The sequence below is a fragment of the Leucopleurus acutus genome (genome assembly GCF_964270905.1).
Source record: "Leucopleurus acutus genome assembly, chromosome: 17".
Classification (NCBI taxonomy): Eukaryota; Metazoa; Chordata; class Mammalia; order Artiodactyla; family Delphinidae; genus Leucopleurus; species Leucopleurus acutus.
In genome coordinates, this window is record NC_139159.1 from 29,026,967 (window position 1) to 29,048,566 (window position 21,600).

General features: G+C 40.2%; 1 protein-coding gene across 1 annotated transcript; it reads right to left on the bottom strand.

Moving 5' to 3' along the window:
* Positions 1-15,640: 15,640 nt before the first annotated feature.
* LOC309973906 (nucleolin-like) lies at positions 15,641-17,818 on the bottom strand (the record flags this gene model as incomplete). Its single annotated transcript, XM_082858371.1, is given in 5 exon segments — positions 15,641-15,697; positions 15,701-16,588; positions 16,590-16,748; positions 16,750-17,259; positions 17,263-17,818. Coding segments are annotated over 5 exon segments (2,079 nt in total). The 5' UTR covers positions 17,728-17,818.
* Positions 17,819-21,600: the final 3,782 nt, after the last annotated feature.

A 21,600-nucleotide genomic window follows, 5' to 3' on the forward strand; every position in this document is an offset into this window, starting at 1 on the left:
ATTCACAGCAACCTGTAAATTTTGCCAATTCCATGAAAATATTCAGTTTATTTGTTTGCTTCTAGGCATTATTTAGATCCAAAATTAAATCCTCTCATTTATATTTTTTAAATTTTATTTCTTTTGATATCATGGACATCTATAGCATGAATTAGATTTAAGAAAAATAAATTGGCTGAGTTGTCAAAATACACACACACACACACACACACACACACAGACACTGATAATAGAATTTACATTTAGTTTTATCCTTCAGTGAGAGAATAAATGAACAGAGAACATCAATTTTTTTACATTTTAATTCTTGAAAGTAATAATTTCTCATGAAAATGTATTTCAAAAATTCACTCTTATAGAGAAGTTACAATGTATCAGCACTGTCCTAAACACTTTACATATTTAGTATTAATTTCTTTAATGAAGGCTGGTAAATATTAAACAATCCCCCCAGGGTGGGGAGTGGGTGGGGCACTGATTTGTAGAGTCTACCAATTTCTGTGGTGTAAATACTCCCACCCTGGAAGATGTCAAGCTACCAGTGTGATTTCACTGAGTGCGGAGGTGGAAAGATGAGAACACTTGGCTCTCCGTAGTCCTACAGTCAGCTCTAGCACACTACTTGTTCTGACATCTCATGTCCTTGAAACTGATAGGTGGGATCTGAAAAAAGACTTAGAGGTCAACTTGCAACATCCACATTTTCAAATATGAAAAATTAGGCCCCCATGTTGATTATTGACAAACCCATGATTACATTAGCAATTAAGAGCTGACTATGGGACCTGGATAGACAAGAGGCTGAACTCTAAGCTAATTGGTCAACTTTCCATTCAAAATGCAGTCCAGTTCTGAAAGCAGGGTCCGTCTTCTTAGTTTCAACAGATGTCCAAATTTCAAGTCTCCTTTTTATATTTATACATCCTTCCTGGCTATTAGTTCAGGCTTCCCTCCCTAAAGAGTGACTAGATAATCTTGTCACTGCCTTCTGTTTTGTTTCTTGCACAATATATAAAAAGACAATCAAATTGGGACCAGCATGTCCACTTATTCTGTGCCTATGTGACTATCTGTGGGATGGCACTTGGCCCCACAGTAGCTTTCCCACATTCTGTCACCATTCTTAAGTTTCACAACTTATTCCTCTGGATCTTAAAAAAATTTTCTACTTTCCTAAGTCCAGTACCACAAAACTTCCTGGGCAAATTATTTTGCCATATATGTTAGGGAAAGTCTATTTATAGAAAACTAAGAAGAAGTCATGGAAGTCAAATGTGTCCAAAATTTTTTAAAGTTCATTATCAAAAGTGGAGTTAAGAAAACCCTATAATCCACCTTCATTTATTTAACAATTTTGTCCATGTTTGAAGTTAATATCATAGAAACTTTTCCATATGGCAAAATTTTACTTGTAAAGGCTACTAAAATCTAAAATTAAATTCTGTTAGATAACTCTCACGAACAATAAGAAACTATATTTTTCTTCTTTTGTGCTTGTTTTTTTTAAATAATAAATTGTTTAATAAATGCCTTCTGTGTTGTTTTGACTCTCAAATGACTTTTTTTACTACTATTTAGGATACTCAGTAAAGCAACGGTTTTGCAAGGGCCTATAGACCTTGTTACCAAACGTACAACTGTGCTAGTTTTAGAACTGCTTTCGGATATTGGTGTTGAGGTGTGGGGTTCCTTATGCTTTGGGAATATTACAGTGAACTGGCTGGTCATCAGCCCTATAAAAGGCAATCTGTTCAGCTGACTGATCAGCCAGAAGATTGTTTCCTTTAGCAGATGACACAGAGAGGATATTTGCTTTATCCATGAAATATATATTTACTATAAATAGTAAGCGTAACTTTGCATCTCTGAGTGGGTGAAAAATGATCTATTTACTCTGAGAATATCAAACCAGCAATCTTACAGATCTCAATGAAAAGGGGGAGAAAAAGGATTTGAGGGACTCCGTGATGACCGGGATCATAGAATGTGTCAGCTAAATCATCTTCTATTCCATCCGCCCCCTTCACTCTCAGATCTAACCCTCCTCTTTACCCCCTCCCCTCAGAAGCTACAGCAAAGATAACTTAGATAGCTGCCTTCAAACAAAACCAAGATATTGCCCCTTCTCCCATTTCAGGAGCTAGATTTCATAATCCTCACCCGCACCCATCCTCTCTCCCATGGCAGAGCCTAGACAAGCCACTGCGCCCTCCACTTGGAGATGCCCCCACCCCTACCCCAAGCCCTGGTACTCTTTGGTTTCTGGGCAGTTATTCATTGATTTCTTGAGGGTTTGTTTTGCTCTCTTCCCAGAAGAGATTTATCACACACACACACACACACACACACACACACACACACACACACACACACAAAATCAACAAAGGTGAGGAGATACCTCAAAATATATTTAAAATGCATTAAGAACGTAGGTAGTTGCTTTGTGTCAGGACACTCTAAATTAATTTCTGCACTGCATCCTTGCCTGACCTCAGGGAGTTAACGTCCACAAGCAGGATTAGAGTAGCGACAGGCAGGGAGAGATTAGATGTGCTCTGGTACAAAAATAAGCAAAGGAAACAGGGCTATGCTTTCAGGCGTGGATTAATTTAATTTTCTGGGAGGGAAGAAGAGATTGTTTAGGGGCTTAAATCCATAGGGGTATCTCAGATGCTGATGAAGTTTGACTTTTCATGTTGTTTTTTCCTTTTTTGAAAGATATAAAATATGAGCAGAAAAACAACTCATTACTTTTCTGGGAAGGAAAGACCATAGGGGTTTATTTTAATAATTTACGTCCTATTTCCATAACATACTCTTTGCACAGACTATACCTTTTAAACACATTGTTAGGAAGAGGCTGATATTCAGTGTGATTTCAGTTCAGGAACTCAATATTTAATCCCTTAGAGACAAAAGAATGTTTAACCACTGGATATTTATCCGAGAAATCACTAATGAAAAATATTCTGAGCAGCCCAATTTTACAATTTACACATGGAATGAGAAAATGTTCATTTGGGGGGGGAAATATTGAGTAATTGAGATGGGGATTTGCTTATAAATAAGATGAAGTCTAGTACCTGTGAGGGGCTGGGGAAAAGTTTGGGGGTGAGGGTGGAGGACACCTAACAGAATCCTCCAGGAAAGCCGGCTCCAAGGAAGTGTTCTGGGCAGGGGCCTGACAGACTAAGGTCCCCTCCTGGACCAGCTCCGACCAGCTCTGACCTTCATCACAGGAACCAGCTCAATTTCTAGAGGTGCTGGGGGAGGAAGGCGGGAGTGTGAGAAGCCAGAAGGGCCAGTGTAGCTTTGAAATCCAAACATGTTAAAACTAAGTGGTATCACCACAACCCCAAACACCTTAAAAGAAGGTTCCCTATCTGTGATGGAACTCAGCATCTTTAAACAAGGTCGTAAATACACAAAAAAGGTTGGTTAGGAAACTCTCTTTTCTCCTCAAGGCTAAATTAGGAATGTTTATTAAGCAACTCAGACAAATAGTACAGAGAAGGAAAGTGAATGACAAGTCACAAGGACTTACTAATTTAGCTACAGTCTAACACCAAGTCCAACACCCTAATTTAAGACAATGTATGTTTTCCCATGACACTTTCAGCCAGAAACACTACTGGCTACTTAACTAAGCCTAGGTGATACTTCTATGGAGATAGGAGACCCTTCACCCCTGAGCACTTCCTGGCACTGTGGCTTTATGGGTGACACAAAAGAAGAGGCAGCTCAAACCGTGTGCTCTTCTGTGCGTCACTTTACCTCTTGCCCTGTAGCTCTGTATCCTCCAAGGAAAGGTTCTAACTGTTCTCAAAGGTGACTTTGTAAGCAGGTAGGATAGGGAAATCCCTGGAGAAAGAGAACCAGGCATGGCTTTCTTGACAGAAGAGAAGCCATTTTTGGCCTAAGCCATTTTGTGATCTAAGCCTGGCCACAGTGCTCATCCTTAAACGGGTCTCGGTAATTAATGATCTTAAGGGAACAAAAGAATGCAGAAGCAAAGGACTGTTATCAGGAAAGAGATAGCAAAGATAATATATCAGTTGTCAAGTTTTGTTTCAATGGTAAAGATTAGCCTGAAGCTCTCAAACACCAGATCAACTAAAACCTAAGGGATGATTATGTTGACCTTTTCTGACCCTCGTGACTTCAATCAACTAAAGCTTGGACTCTGTCAACAGCCCAAGCCCCTTCATGAGACACTGCCTTGGGAAAGATCCCTGGTATTCTCCTTACTTGCTGCAAGTAATACATTCTTCCTTCTCCTGCTCTTTGGCTTGCTTGTGTCTTTTGGCTTAACACCTACTAAGAGGCAGTTTTCAGTTAGAAACTTTATAGGTAGGTCGAGTAGGCGGCTGTCTGCTCTGGTTCAAGGCTCCTTATTCCACCAAGTTTTGTTCATTTGTTTCTTTTTTAATGGCTTTATTGAAGTATAGTTTATATACATAAACTGTACATATCTAAAATGTACACTTTGATATGTTTTGGCATATGTGTACAACCGTGAAACCATCATCAAAATCAAGATACCAAACATATCCATCACCCCCAAAAGTGTCCTTGTGCCCCTTTGTAATCTCTACCTCCTGTCCCTTCCCACTCTCTCAAATTTGCTTTGCATTTTCTAGAGTTTTAGATACATCGTATCATACGATATATACTCTTTCTGTCTAACTCCTTTCACTCAGCATAATTTTTTTGATTCACCCATTCTGTTTCGTGTATCAATAGGTCATTCCTTTTTATTACTCAATCAAGTTTCCCTATACAACCTCCTCAAATTTTAATTCCACCATGAAACACCCCATTTAGTTTTTGATCTTTGACTTGCCACTTTTTTTTTTTTTTTTTTTTGCGGTACACGGGCCTCTCACTGTTGTGGCCTCTCCCGTTGCGGAGCACAGGCTCCAGACGCGCAGGCTCAGCGGCCATGGCTCACGGGCCCAGCCGCTCTGCAGCATGTGGGATCTTCCCAGACCGGGGCACGAGCCCGTGTCCCCTGCATCGGCAGGCGGACTCTCAACCACTGTGCCACCAGGGAAGCCTGCCTTGCCACTCTTAAAAATGCAAATATTTACCCAAAATTTGTCGGTTGACAACTTTGTTGGGGGTTAGGTGGTAGCTAGCTGTGAATCCAATGCAGGCTCCAGAGAAGAATATAAACAGGGATTAGGGCAGCAGGACTCACCAGAGATAAATTTTGAATTTTTGCTGCCTTAGTGACGACCACACTCAGCCTATCTCGTATGGCTACTCTAATTAGCTTCCCTGTCTTCGGTAACTGAATCATTATCTTTCATTCTTACTTGGTTTCACTGCCAGTCAGTCTCATGCAAGCTCCAGGGTTGGGGCTTTCTCTTACACATTTCCATCCCTTTTGATTATTGAAGATGACCATTCTGTTGCAGGGAGACTGTACTGCTGAGACAGTCCACAATCTCTGGGATCAACTGGGATCATCAAAGTCTCTGACAGTGGAGAGTTACGTGGCAGCTTCCCCAAAGCAACAAGCTGGGCTCCTCTGAAGTCTCCCAGCCTCACTAAGCACCTGTGGTCCTCAGTAGTCTCCTGCACCAGCTCCACGCACGGGGTCCAGCCAGCCCCCATTCTCTCCTCTCCCCTCCCTCCAATCTTCTGTGAGGGAACTTCCTAACTCCTGCCCCTCCTCCATAACTCCTTCTTCTTTCTAGAAACCCTGCTTCTGGTCTCAAGGGATGGGAGGACAGTGTGGGTGGAGCAATTTGTTCTTCCATTTCATTCCAAATCTATTGTTAACTCATACCATCTGGGGCTTGTTTACTTCACGTCTTTCTTCCTGATGATTATCAGGAGTGCGACTTGGATAATTTTCTTTTTAAATAATAAGGATGGGGCTTCCCTGGTGGCGCAGTGGTTGAGAGTCCGCCTGCCGATGCAGGGGACACGGGTTCGTGCCCCGGTCTAGGAAGATCCCACATGCCGCGGAGCGGCTGGGCCCGTGAGCCATGGCCGCTGAGCCTGCACGTCCGGAGCCTGTGCTCTGCAGCAGGAGAGGCCACAACAGTGAGAGGCCCGCGTACCGCAAAAAAATTTAAAAAAAATTAAAAAAAGGATGGGCAAACTATTAATCTTTTAGTCCCAGGAAAACAATCTTACGTCTGGGATTAATGTGGAAGAAAGGTCATGCATAAATAAGTGGGGAAAAGTAAAATGCCAACATTAATATTTCAAGATATTGTTACTACATGTATTTAAATAATTTATATGTACTTGAAATCCCTTAATATTAATGTACTCAGAAACATTTTTTAACAGAATTTAGTAAAATATTTCCAGGTCTTAGAAATACCTACAATATAGCAGTAAGATTTACCCATCAAGATATGCCTTTTGACCCAGAGAGCCTACTTAGCTTACTTAGATTACTTTGCAGTGCTTTAGAAGGACAAAAACTGGACATGTTTAAAAATTGATATCCTCATTATCCAAAACCATTTACCAAATAAATGTAGCAGGTCTACTATCTTGAGCAAGGGGAGTCAAGTTGGGTGAACCCGCATGAGGCCCTGAGGACCACTTCAAGACTATCACTTTCCCTTGATGTGAAAATTTTTGATCCCTCAGCAAAGCAGGGGGCTTGACAGTAAATAGGGAACAGCCATTCAGGGTAAAGAAAGAGGGTTAGGGTTAGGGTTAGACTTAGAGTTAGCCTGCAGTTAAAGAAAAACTGAGACTTATAACCAAACTTGTTTCAAACTTTTCGGAAGGCAGTGCAGCTCCCCATGTGCCCCTGACTAATGAAGGGCTTCCCTCCACCCAGGGGATCCGGTGCTTCATTGAGACCATATGGGCAAAGGTCTGCACATCCTGGAAATGCATCAAGAAAACCATGCCAGCAGATTTGATCAGAGGGGTCAGTCGAGTGGCAATTTCATCCAAAAATGCACCCTCATACACACGTTTGAAGGTTTCAAAGACCCTTCATTCGTCAAGTGCTGTCTCTATGATCAGCTCAAGCCAGCAGGAAATGAATCTTGCCCTTCACAGAGTAACCATCTCTTCTTGTCTCAAAAGCACCTCAGCTCAATATCCTTTTAGAGGCAAGATTCCTTTATTTTCATTCAATGTACATGAGTTTGTTTTATCTTTCAGGGGCCAAGAGGAGACTCATAGTCTAGGAATCATAACTGATAACCCTCATATATTTATTTTTTTAAATAATTAAATGGCAAAACTATTCTAATACACTTGGCAATCAGGACATCTTCAGTTTATTTTTTAAATTTTTATTGAAATATAGGTTTTTTTTGGGGGGGGATGTTGGCTGCATCAGGTCTTTAGCTGCAGCATACAGGATCTTCGTTGAGGCATGTGGGCTCTTCTGTTGCGGCACACAGGCTTCTCTCTAGTTGTGTCATGCAGGTTTTCTCTTTTCTAGTTGTGGCACACAGGCTCCAGGGTGCATGGGATCTGTAGTTGTGGCATGCGAGCTTAGTTGCCCCGCCACATGTAGGATCTTTGTTCCCTGACCAGGGATCAAACCTGCATCCCCTGCATTGGAAGGTGGATTCTTTACCACTGGACCATCAGGGAAGTCCCCTGAAATATAGTTGATTTACAATGTTGTGTTAAGTTTCAGTTGTACAAGAAAGTGATTCACTTATAGATAGATAGATACACATATATTCTTTTTTTACGTTCTCTTCCATTATAGGTTATTACAAGATATATAGTTCACTATGCTATACAGTAGGTCCTTGTTGGTTATCTATTTTATACATAGTAGTGTGAATATTTTAATCCCAAACTCCTAATTTATCATTCCTCTCATCTTTTTCCTTTTTTAAAAAGCACCTAGATTTCCTTGAGATTCTGAAGATACCAGCAAATATATATATATATATATATATATACACACACACACACATAAATGATTGTATTTACATGACATTCTGGAAAAGGCAAAACTATAGTAACAAAAAGCAGATCAGTGGTAGCCAGAGATTAAGTGTGGAGAGAGGGATGACTATAAACACACAGCAGGATTGGGTGTTGGGGTGTGTGGGGCTGTCTGTTCTATATCTTGATTTCTGTGGTACTCACAAGACTTTATACACTTGTCAAAACTCTTAGAACTGTACACCCCAAAATGTGAAGTTTTCTGTATATAAATTTAAAAAGAAAGTGCACTGAATCTTATTAAATTGGCTTCTATAAGAAATGGAGTTTGGAAAAATAGTTGAAATGACAGAGACTCAACTTCTATTTTTTTCTATTGACATCTGGGGAAATCATTTGCTTCCGTATTATTATAATTAGAATAGTCTTAACCATCTTCTTAAATTATGAATTATCAGGACATTATAGCACATAAAGGATAGCAAAGTAAGTACAACTACAGCCTTGGCCAATATTAACAGAACCCCTTAAGCATTATTCCCAGCCCCCATCAAACCTTCTTTGCCTTTCTTTTCCTAGATAGACCCTTATTAAAAGGATATATTGTTTTTTATCCTGAAACACTTGGTGTTTACCAAAAAGCCAAACATCCACCCCATCAGTGGAAACTAATTAATCATGTTCACATATTAGATTGTTTACTGGTAAAACTCGACCAACTTTGGAGTTCTTATTCACATCTGTGTCTCCAGAAGCTCTTTAGCCTGCTCATGTGTTAGTAGCCAAAGACTTTTTCTCTTGGGTAAAAACTGCAAATTTGCTAGTGAATTCGCTAATTTGTTTCCATGCTTTGTGAACAGTACTCATTTGTCCTCCCTCTTTCCTCAGATTCATGCTGCTTGATTCTCTTCCAGTTTGAACATCTGCCACCTCCCCCCAAGCCCCAAATAAGATGACTACGGTCAATTCATTGCTTACAGATTTCTTTCGTGTGTGTGTATGCGTGTGTGTGTGTGTGTGTGTGTGTGTGTGTGTGTTTAATAAAAAAGATAAGAAATGAAGTAGTCTAGAATACTTTTCTAAGGGTCTCTCTGAGAGAACTAATAGTACTTCTTTTTAAAATAAAGTTTCCAGTTGATATGTGGAGACAAGCAATGTTAACTTAGATCAGTTTAGGGTGATATCTCCCAACCAATTAAAAGGAGCATTTGCTATTTCTAAGCCAGATATTCCTATAGGAATATTCCTTACAGTTCTTCTGTTTAGTCAATAGAAACAAAAGACTTAAAGGTTCCCCAGCTATTACTCCTCCTGGTCTCGTCTCCACTCATTTGGCAGCTCATTAAAGAAATAATTTCAGGGTGAGATTTATAATTGGCTCAGCTCACTAAAAATAACATGAGTATCTTCCTGTCTCACTACACTGTGGATACCAAAGATATTGTGAGAGTTTTAGTATCAATATCTTATCTGACTGTCATGTTTGTCACCCCTTCAGCTTCTCTTCAACTCTGGCATGCTGGGAAACTGCTGAGGGGTGTCTCACATGTCTCTTCAATTTATTCTGGATCAGGGCTCACTTCTCATTACTGTTAATCAATGCTTTGCTCTGAAAGGCTACCACCCTCCCATCAGTGCTCCATTCTAGGCTGCTGCTTGCCTGTGCTGCCATCTTTGATCAATGTTCAGCTCTGAGCCAAAAGCACCTGTGGCAATATGGCTTCTTAGGCTGTCATCATGAATCCTTCCAGGCTGGTGGCTCTGGGACTGCTTAGAAGTTAGTTGAAAATAAAAGGCTGAAGATTTTCCTCTCCTCCATTACATCTATTGATACAGAAGGAGTCCCACAGCATGACTCTGTGGAACCGCAGAATTACACCTAGACGTTTCCTTCCAGCAGACACCTCTGCACCAGAATGGCTTTAGATAATGGCCTGCATGTGGCACCAGGGCTGTCCATCAATACTCAGGTCTTATTTATGTGGAGTATTAGTACCTGAGTCTATCTTTCCTTAGGATGACTTCTCTCTTAATGCACCTCTTGGAATTTAAATACTTCTCTCCCCATCCCTCCAGATAGTGTCATATATATATATATATATATATATATATATACACACACACACACATATATACACATACTTGAAACTCATTTGCAGACACAGTTCAAATCATTTTCCTAGGAAACACTTTTGAAGCTCTGTATACCAGTAGTTGCAAAGAGATGCCTGGGCAACAGGGGTCTTGCCTGATTCTACCAACAGATATTCCCAAATCTCAGTCCCTTCCCAACTAGTACCCCCTCCCACCCTCACATAGAAAATTGACCTCTCCTCATGGAATATTTATGGCAATTAAGATTATGTGATGTCTCATAGATCAATGGAACACAATAGAGACCCCAGAAATAAACCCATGCACCTGTGGTCGATTAGTCTATGATATAGGATGCAAGAATGTACAATGGAGAAAAGACAGTCTCTTTAGCAAGTGGAGTTGGGAAAACTGGACAGCCACATTTAAATCAATGATGTTAGAACACTCCCTCACACCATACACAAATAAAAACTCAAAATGGCTTAAACATAAGACAGGACACCATAAAACTCCTAGATGAGAACACAGGGAAAACATTCTCTGACATAAATTGTAGCAATGTTTTCTTAGATCAGTCTCCCAAGGCAAAAGAAATAAAAGCAAAAATGAACAAATGGAACCTAATAAACTTAAAAGCTTTTGCACAGCAAAGGAAACCATCAACAAAACGAAAAGACAACATACAGAATAGGAAAATAATATTTGCAAATGATGCAACCGACAAGAGGATAATATCCAAAATATACAAACAGTTCATGCAACTCAATATCAAAAACAAATAAACAATCCAATCAAAAAATGGGCAGAAGATCTGAATAGATATTTTTCCAAAGAAGACATACAGATTGCTAATAGGAACGTGAAAAGATGCTCAATATTGCTAATTATTAGAGAAATGCAAATCAAAACCACAAGATATCACCTCACACCTATTAGAATGGCTATCATCAGAAAGTCTATAAATAATATCAAATGTTATTTATGGGATGTAGAGAAAAAGGAACCCTCCTACACTCTTGGTGGGAATATAAATTGGTTCAGCCACTGTGGAGGACAGTATGGAAGTTCCTTAAAAAACTAAAAATAGAGTTACCATATGATCCAGCAATCCCACTCCTGGGTATATATCCCTAAAAAACAAAAACACTAATTTGAAAGATACATGCACCTGAATGTTCATAGCAGCACTTTTTACAATAACCAAGATATGGAAGCAACACAAGTGTCCATCGACAGATGATTGGATAAAGAAGATGTGGTGTACATATATATATGAATATTACTCATCCATAAAAAAGAATGAAATATTCCTATTTGTAGCAAAGTGGTTAAATCTAGAGAACATTATGCTTAGTGAAGTCAAACAGAGAAAGACAAATACTATGTGATATCCCTTACATATGGAATCTAAAAAATAATACAAACGAAAGTATATACAAAACAGGAACAGAGAGACATAGAAAACAAACTTACGGTTACCAAAGGGAAGAGAGAGGGGGCAGGGACAAATTAGTGGTATAGGATTAACAGATACAAACTATTATATGTAAGATAGATAAGCAACAAAGATTTACCATATCACACAGGGAATTATACTCAATATCTTGTAATAAACTATAGAGGAATGCAATCTGCCAAAAATACTGAATCACTATGCTGTACACCTGAAACTAACACAATATGGTAAATCAACTACACTTGAATTTAAAATTGCATTAACTGTCAAAAAAGAAAAGATTAGGTGATGTCTGGGCAGCATTCGCAAACTTTTCTTTCAGGGTTTTCAATAAATGAATGTTTTGCTGAAAGCGTGCTTTTGGTTTTAAGGTTCATTGGATTCGCTGGCAAAATAAGCACTCGGCTCATACAAATAAACAGCTTTAATCAATTCTTTAATGAAAGATGATTTAACTTAATTTTAATATACAATCAATATACAAAATAATATACAAAAGAATAAGAATATTAAAAAAAAGTAACAGGGTATACATCACCGAACTGGGCTGACACCTACTTCCAGATCCAAGCAGCAGCTGGGAAGGCCCGAGTAACAGAAATCTGGAGCCCCAATTGGGAAGGGTCCCGGGCAATGCGTCCATCCCACGGGTGAGACTTCAGGTCGGAGTTCTGGGGACTTCCGTTTATAATTCCAGGCCGCAAACTGATATCATCAGTTTGCGGGCAAAAATGCAGCTCTGGTTCAATTGTAACATTGCTGTTAATTTCACCATGTGAGTCCCAAGATTTTCCAGATCCCAGGGGTCTGGCCAGGTCCCCAGAGCTCAAGAAATTCCAAGACCCACTCCCTTTCTTATTGTAAGCGCCACTTGACTTGCTAACAACAATTGTTAGGTGTGCAAGCAGGTGCGCAGGGTCACAGGTCTGTCAGAGACTTGCTTATGCCTCTGAAGCCTAAACAAGACTACTTTATTAATTTTCCCAACAGTGAAACCAAAACCTCTAAATTGGAATTACTATGCAAATATGATATACTTCAAACAGATCTCAAATATTAATTTTACTAAACCATTATTTTTACTGAAGCAAAGTTTTATATTTAACCTTCTAGAAAACCCATATGAACCAGAATTAAACATATTATCTGCATTTTACAGTTGAGAAAAATTGAGGCTTAGTTTCTATAGAGGGCAGCCTCTCCTCTAGCGCTCCTAGTTCCTCTAGGGCAGGTATTCACCTCTGAGTTTCTGGTACCTGTAGAGGGCAGGCCATACACTTGATGCTCAAAAAAATTGTTGAACTGAAATAGAGGCTCATAATTTGTCCAAAACTCGGCATGACTGAGACTAGGACACAATTCTCCTGGCTCCAGGTTTCCTTTGTTTATCTGCAACAAAAATGTATCTATAATTGCACACTCTGATCACATTACTATGATTATTTTTTTTTATCCTAAGGACCATACTTATCTTCCCCTTACTTTTAGATCAAATATGAGCAGCCCTTCTGCTTCCAAGAGCATTTGCACTTCTTCTCTGGCCCACTTATTTTGTTTGTTTTTTTTGTTTATTTGCTTGTTTGTTTTAACTCCACTCTCTTCAACCTAGCTAAATGAGACTTCTTATTAGGTTCTTTATTTTTTCTCATACCTTTACTTTCCTTTCTTCTTTATATGCATATGAACGAAATAAATGAGCTCACTATCCTGTTTCCTTTTCTTCCATCACACTAGTCCCTTCTCAACCCCACCTTCGGAGCCAGCGTTAGTCGCCTTAAAATTTCCAGGGTCCACTGAACAATGCTGGGCATTCCTGGTGTATTAAGATTCCCTTCCTCTTGAGTGATTCCCATCCATTCTCTGTGACTTGCCTGTGTCACATTCAGATTGTAAACCCAATGGACGAAGAACATAACTAATGTTGTGTTCACAAAATCCAGCAACAAAATGAATATTGCTGGTAGCAGCTATGACTATAACATTCAGAATTTTAATTAACTAACAGACAATTGCATTAATATAGTTACTTTAAAACTCTCTTGGAACATATTTGACTCATTTTAGTCACTGCTGAAGTAATGAGCACAAGTGAAAAGCTGATGTAATGTTGATGGCCTCAGGAAAAGTTCTCTGGAACAATCTTCAGGGTGTTTCATACCTCAGAACACATAACCTCTTTTGTTGCTAAATCATATCTATTTCAGAAATGTTGCTATTAAGCAGTCAAAGCAGTATATTACATACATTCTCATGTTTTACAGACCATGTATTAATGGGCAAATATGCAGGTTGGTGTGTAGATAATTCAACACAGAAATCTTATAATTATTAGTGAGAATTACAATCTTCCCTCTGTGTGACACTGAAAATCTGAATCTAAAAGCCTAATTATCACTTGCTGCCTTCTCTTTACATGAAATAATAAGACAATCAATCAAGACTCATAAGACTTCACCTTGAAGGGCATGGACAATGTCACAAGTGTCATTAACAGCTCGTGTTCTGTACCTAATGCTAATAGAAAACAGGAGGCTATTGGCAAATATGTCCTTGAATTACCTCTGAAAATGGAACTCTTCTCTTTTTGTATAGTAACACATCTCCATCTGAAAGATAATTTGCCTTGTATAACAAAAATTTATATAAAAGGCTCATTTCTGAAGATATTCCATGGACAATTCTTTTCTTTTCTTTTTTTTTTTTCATTATTTTGCTTTTAATTATCAGAGTATAGTTGCTTTACAATGTTGTTAATTTCTACTGTACAGCAAAGTGAATCAGCTATACGTATACACACATCCCCCTTTTTTGGGGATTTCCTTCCCATTTAGGTCACCACAGAGCACTGAGTAGAGTTCCCTGAGCTATACAGTAGGCTCTCCAATAGTTCATTTTAGTTTTTAGGTTTGCCTGACCAGAGGATGTCCCTCTGCTGGCTTGATTTTTCTTCCCAGCAGCACCCAAACTTCCAATCTTCCACCCCTTCAAACCAAGTTATTTGTCCTGTTCTGCGCCTTTAGTACTTACAAAGGACTTGACTTGGTGAGTGGTGCATGATATGCACAAGGTTTAGATTCCCTCATCCTGCCAGCAACTCATAACCAGGACAAAACTAAGCTAATTCAAATCCTTTAGTTTGCCCTCTAGTCTACCAGTACCGTATTTTTGAGTTGGCATTTTCATTCTGTACCATCTTGCGCACCATTTTTCAACTAAGTGTATCATGTTAATCGCTTGACCTAGGCCTCTCATGTGACCTTTTACTGGAAGTGGGGGGTGGGCAAGGGAATGCTTAACAAGCCAGAATGTCCACGTTCTCATCATAGTGCAAAACCAAAGGCCTTTCTTGTTGGTTTAACCTGAGGGTGCTGGCGGAATTACAAAAGATATTAGGTCCATCGGCTAGACTGGTAGTTTCCTCTCCAGCCTCACAGTCCCAAAGCCTCCATTTTGGCCCATGCATCCAGCAGGAATTACACTCATCAGTCATCGCTCTCGCATGCATACCTAAACAAGGCCGGACCAAAGTGCTCCTGGTCCTCTTTCCAAAGCACTTTTTCAGGACACCTGACCCCTCAGGCCTGTTTCTAAGTGGGCTAAGGCCACAGTGGACTTCCAATGAGCCTTTCACATGACATACACAGGGCTGCAAAAACTTATGGCTGGGATACTTGAAACCAAAGCATAAACATTTTCACAGGGGGTGGAGATCTGGAGTGGCAGAACTGATTTGCCATGCTCCACTCTCAGTGATATTCCAGGAGAAACACTCTAGGACAGGAAGTACAAGTCTGGCACCAGAGTTTAGGACTTTTAATTTGTCCCAAAGTTGCTAAAGCAAAAATCATGATAAAACATTCTGCTTTCCTTTATAACCCACCAACACGAAAACAAAAACAAAAAACTCCGTAGGAAAAAAATGGTTTTGTACATGGGAGGAAACAATATAAATTCAAAACTTACAGATAAGGGTTAGCTCTATCACTCACCTCTTTAAAAAGTTTATACGAATATCCAGTCAACACCAATAGGGTTATCTCCCTTGAAATGTTATCTATACGGATTTCCAAGTAGACCACAGGGCTGTATACTGTCTTGGAATGTCCTCAGAAGGCTCCGTCATTGAGCAGGTAACAAAGTAAAAACCTCAGAGTCCTTTCTTTCAAATGTAAGAGGGGAAGACAGGGATAGAAGAAACTATTCAAACTTCGTCTTCTTTCCTTGTGGCTTGTGGTCTCCTCCTCCTCTGCCTCCTCAGAAGCCTCCTCGCTCTCCAAAGCCTCCCCAGCCTCGGCCTCCAAATCCACCTCGGCCGCCATCTCGGCCTCCTGCTCGGCCACCGAAGCCACCTTCACCCTTAGGCTTGGCCCAGTCCAAAGTAACTTTGTTTCCATCGATTTTGCCATCTTCCATGGCCTCCTTGACAGCTTTGGCCTCTTCCTCACTGTTGAAGTCTACAAAACCAAACCCCTTAGAGGATCCAGCCTCCCGGTCAGTGACTATCCTTGCACGAATAGAGCCGTCAAACGACTCCTTTACTGTCTCTTCTGTAGTATCCTCAGATAGACCTTTGACAAACAGAGTTTTGGCTGGCTGGCTTCTTGCATTAGGTTGTCCCCTGGGTCCTTGCAACTCCAGCCTTATGGCTCTGCCCTCAATTTCCCTTTTATTACATGAATTTAAAGCTTCTTTAGCATCTTCAAATGATGCAAATTCTATAAATGCATACCCTTTAGATTTGCCATTTTGGTTCTGGGGCACTTTGATAAACGTTGCCTTCTCAAATACTTCCTGAAGAGTTTCTTCCATTGCACTATAGGAGAGGTTGCTTAAAACCAGGGTTTTTGATTCACCAGTCCAAGTGCTATTCTTTCCACCTCTATAGTCTTGACTTTGACCTTTCTCTCCAGTATAGTACAGGGAAATGGATCGCCTATCTATCTCTGTTCCCTGCTTTTCTTCCAAGGTTTTCTCTGCATCAGCTTCTGTCCTAGATTCAATATAAGCAATCCCTTTACACTTTCCATCCTTGCTGACTAATCTGATCTCCACAGCATCTTCAAACACTTCTTTTAATTCTTCCTGAGTAACTTTATAAGGAAGATTTTTAGCCAAAAGTGTTCTCGCATCTCGTTCTTTCTTACTTGTCTTTCCCCTTTGGTTTTTCTAGTTTAATTTCATTGCCAAAGACTTTTAAACCAGTGAGTTCCAAGGCTTTTTCCAGGTCTTCAGCAGATTCAAAATCCACATAGCCAAACTTCCTAGACACACCAATTCTGACATCAACAACTGCAAGATCATTTTTTTGCAAAAAGGTCACTAATACCCGTTTTCATTTCAGGAGCAGATTTACTGAAGTTCAGGTTTCCAACAAAGAGATTGAAAGATGTAGTTGGTTCTGTAGCTTCTACTTTCTGTTTCTTGGCTTCAGGAGCTGCTTTTTGTTTGGCCATTTCCTTCGTTCGCTTTCCAGGTGCTTCTTTGACAAGTTCTTCCTCCTCGTCCTCCTCCTCGTCATCCTCCTCCTCATCATCCTGCTCGTCATCCTCCTCCTCCTCATCTTCCTCGTCATCCTCCTCATCTTCATCTTCAGCAGTGCTCTTTGCCTTCACAGGAGCAGCTTTTGCTGGAGATTTCTTTCCTTTGGCTGGTACAGTCTCCATAGCTTCTTCTTCAGAGTCATCCTCATCATCCTCATCATCCTCATCATCGTCTTCACCGTCATCCTCATCCTCGTCATCCGAGGCAGGAGCAGCAGCTGCTTTCATCACCACGGGCTCGAATTCATCCTCCTCCTCCTCTTCATCCTCCTCCTCCTACTCTTCACTGTCATCTTCATCTTCCTCATCACTGTCTTCCTTCTTGGCATTCTTGCCGTTCTTTGCTCCCTTGGCTGGAGCGGCTGCTCCCTTCTTACCAGGGGTTGCTACCAATGCTTTGCCTGGTGTGGCTCCCTTTTTGCCAGGTGTTGCTACTGCTTTGGCAGGTGTAACTGTCTTCTTGGCTGGCGTAACGGCTGTCTTTTTGCCAGGGGTGACAACTGCTTTCTTTGCCGGTGTGGCAACTGCAACCTTTTTTGTTGGGGAAACCATCATCTTCTTTGCTGGAGTTGTGGTAGACTTTTTGCCTTTTTTCTGAGGAATAACAACCTCTTCTCCACTGCTATCATCCTCTTCATCTTCTGACATTTCCTCATCTTCACTATCTTCTTCTACCTCCTTTGGGGGAGGAGCCATTTTCTTGGGGTCACCTTGATTTTTACCGGCCTTTGCAAGCTTTACCATGATAGCGGCTTAGGACTGCGGAGTGTGTGGCGAGCGAGTGGCGCAGATGAGCCCAGAAGAAGCGAAGCAACGTCGATGGCGGCCGCTGATCGCAGAGCTCGTAAGCTTGGCTGCCAGCTAGAGCTCGAGACTCGACAATTCTTTTCTTAATTTTCTGTATTGTAATTAAAATCTATGACCTAAACCAATTTTTATAAATATGTAATAATGGAATAAACTCAGAGTATTTAAATTATTATTCTTATTGATACATTTTGAGTCATCCAATTCTATAAAGAAAATTCAAATGTATTTTAACTAAATTCTATAAAATTTTACTGCATTCTTGTGCTAAACACTGGGATTGTGAGGCAGGTGTGGAGGTCTTTGCCTTCTTGGAGGTCACAGTTGATGAAGGAAAACATTAAATAGGTAACCATGGGACTTCTGAATGCTACAACTGGGGAAAAACAGGCAACTATAGGAGCATATGAAAATATGATTTAACTTAAACAGAAGAGCCATCACCTCATGACTTAGGAAATGGCCCATTGTGGCCAATAAACTTTTCCACTCACCAGAGTCAGAACTAACTCTTTCTACACAAACCAATTCAGCAGGGCAAGGGCCAACCTAGTTAGCTCTATTGGTAATAGTCTGGAGCTATTGAAGTAGAAATTTTAGTTCCATTTTAGATCACTTGGCTTCCCGCAGGAGGACACTCTCCTCTCTCCCCACCCTACCCTGGCTAGTTGCCCTGGTCTCCAGCAAAATGTGTAAAATGGAAACTGCGTATAAGTATATGAATGAGTCGGCATAAACTCTCCTTCACTGGCAAGTCTAAGGAAAAGGTCCTGCTGATTGGGTCAGCAGCTGCATTTGCATGTGACTATGAAAACTATTATTACTCAGACAATACTTGGAAACATCCAAGTATGTTGCCAGGGGTTCCAATACTTGGAAACATCCTCAAGAAGTTGAGATAGTGACAGTTGTTTATTAAAATGCTTTTTAAATATTTGGAGTAAAGAAGAAGTGATATTTCATGGAGTCTAGAGCCAGAATTATGTATATTAAAAGCCATATTAAACTTTTCAAAACTATTCTGCTAAGCAAGAAAATGAAGGTAGACAGGTTTTAATAAAAGCTTTTAGAATGGGCAGAGTATTCCTTACACATGGCAATCAAAAATATCTGTAGATTGAATGAATTACTGCAGAGCTTAATCAGTGGGCTTGGGTTCTTGCCATGTAAAACACCTTATGAAGAACCTAGTTTGCCTTATAACAGGATACACAAGATCTAATTGCATGGACAAGATAGCATTTATCTCCATTTTACTCTTGATGCCCACTTTTCAGTGGTCATTTCAGCTTTAACTTCCTCTCAAGGAGAAAGTGATAATATAACAGGATCCTTTCCAGACCATGTTCCCAGACATTGGTAAGATTATTGGCTTGAAAGAAAGCACACAGCAGCCCTGACTGTAAGTCCCCTGGGCATGAAGTAGCAGCTCTCTGCTGACATGCTGCAGCATGAGGGTAAGAAGAAGCAGAGTATTAAAGGAAGAAGCAGCTGCTTATTCCAAACTGATAATGATCGAGACCCTCTAATACATAAACAGTAAGACACGGATCACAGGCTTGATCGTGTCCTAGATAAAATCCCTAAAAATAAGAGCCTAAATGTCCACCTTATGTCTGGCATTCTGTGTGTCCCTTCAGGGTACATCTTTGTCTGTGGTTTACCTATTTTGGACATATGAATGTCTTGAAAGCTGGCAAAAAGCTAGTATTGGGATCAAAACGTTCAAACTGAGAGCAAGAGAATATTTTCAAATGAGTGCTAAATAGTTTCATTCCTCAATCCCTTGTTAGGTCTGTGCCCTTATCAGCAGAAAGTGATCAGAGCAGTCATTGCCCCTCTTCCCCCAAGACTGAGAAATGATCAAAAAATGGGGGAACTGAAACAGTGAGCAATCAGTCAAATCCATTTCACCTGCATTCACTAATTAAGATCATCTACAGGTCCTCCAAGCAGCACCTAAACAATAAGATGTTGCCCCAGTTGTTTTCCAGGAACTGGGGTCAGCTGTGTCTAGTTTGAGCTTAGCTATTAAGACAGGTTAGGACCACTGGCCCTACAAATGGGCATAAGCAAGGGTCCGCTTGGTGATCTTTTGATGTCAGAGGGCATAAAACTCCACCCTCAGGTCATGCTAAGCAACTCCACTTTAAAATGTGCAGAGGACTGTAGCTTAGTTACCTCTGCACAGAACTGCGGTTACTGCACCTTTTTCTAATCACCTTTAGCCACGATCCCCATTCCTCAGACGGCCCTACTTATTTACTCTTTATTCCACAAATACCCTAGCCCTCTGCCCTTGGGAAGACATATCTGAGATTTGTTCTCTCCTCGCTTTGCTGCCTTGCGAATAAACCCTCTCTTTCTTTTTTTTTTCTTTTTTTTTAACATCTTTATTGGAGTATAATTGCTTTACAATGGTGTGTTAGTTTCTGCATATGCATGTATCCCCATATCTCTTCCCTCTTGGGTCTCCCGCTGTCCCACCCTCCCTATCCCACCCCTCTAGGTGATCACAAAGCACCGAGATGATCTCCCTGTGCTATGCGGCTGCTTTCCATTAGCTATTTTACATTTCGTAGTATATATAAGTCCATGTCATTCTCTCACTTCATCCCAGCTTACCCTTCACCCTCCGCATGTTCTCAAGTCCATTCTCTAGTAGGTCTGTGTCTTTATTCCTGTCCTGCCCCTAGGTTCTTCATAACCACTTTTTTTTGTTTGTTCTAGATTCCATATATATGTGTTAGCATACAGTATTTGTTTTTCTCTTTCTGACTTATTTCAATCTGTATGACAGACTCTATCTAGGTCCATCCACCTCACTACAAATAACTCAGTTTCACTTCTTTTTATGGCTGAGTAATATTCCATTGTATATATGTGCCACATCTTCTTTGTCCAATCATCTGTTGATGGACACATAGGTTGATTCCATGTCCTAGCTATTGTAAATAGAGCTGCAATGAACATTGTGGTACATGACAGTTTTTGAATTATGGTTTTTCTCAGGGTATATGCTCAGTAATGGGATTGCTGGGTCATATGGTAGTTCCATTTTTAGTTTTTTAAGGAACCTCCATATTGTTCTCCATAGTGGCTGTACCAATTTACATTCTCACAAACAGTGCAAGAGGGTTCCCTCTTCTCCACACCCTATCCAGCATTTATTGTTTGTAGATATTTTGATGATGGCTGTTCTGACTGGTGTGAGGTGATACCTCATTGTAGTTTTGACTTGCATTTCTCTAGTGATTAATGATGTTGAGCATTCTTTCATGTGTTTGTTGGCAATCTGTATATCTTCTTTGGAGAAATGTCTATTTAGGTCTTCTGCCCATTTTTGGATTGGGCTGTTTGGTTTTTGATATTGAGCTGCAAGATCTGCTTCTAAATTTTGGAGATTAATCCTTTGTCAGTTGCTTCACTTGCAAATATTTTCTCCCATTCTGAGGGTTGTCTTTTCGTCTGGTTTATGGTTTCCTTTGCTATGCAAAAATTTTAAGTTTAATTAGGTCTCATTTGTTTCTTCTTGTTTTTATTCCCATTTCTCTAGGAGGTGGGTCAAAAAGAATCTTGCTGTGATTTATGTCATAGAGTGTTCTACCTATGTTTTCCTCTAAGAGTTTGATAGTGTCTGGCCTTACATTTAGGTCTTTAGTCCATATTGAGTTTATTTTTCTGTATGGTGTTACGGAGTGTTCTAATTTCATTAATTTACATGTAGCTGTCCAGTTTTCCTAGCACCATTTATTGAAGAGGCTGTCTTTTCTCCATTGTATATTCTTGCCTCCTTTATCAAAGATAAGG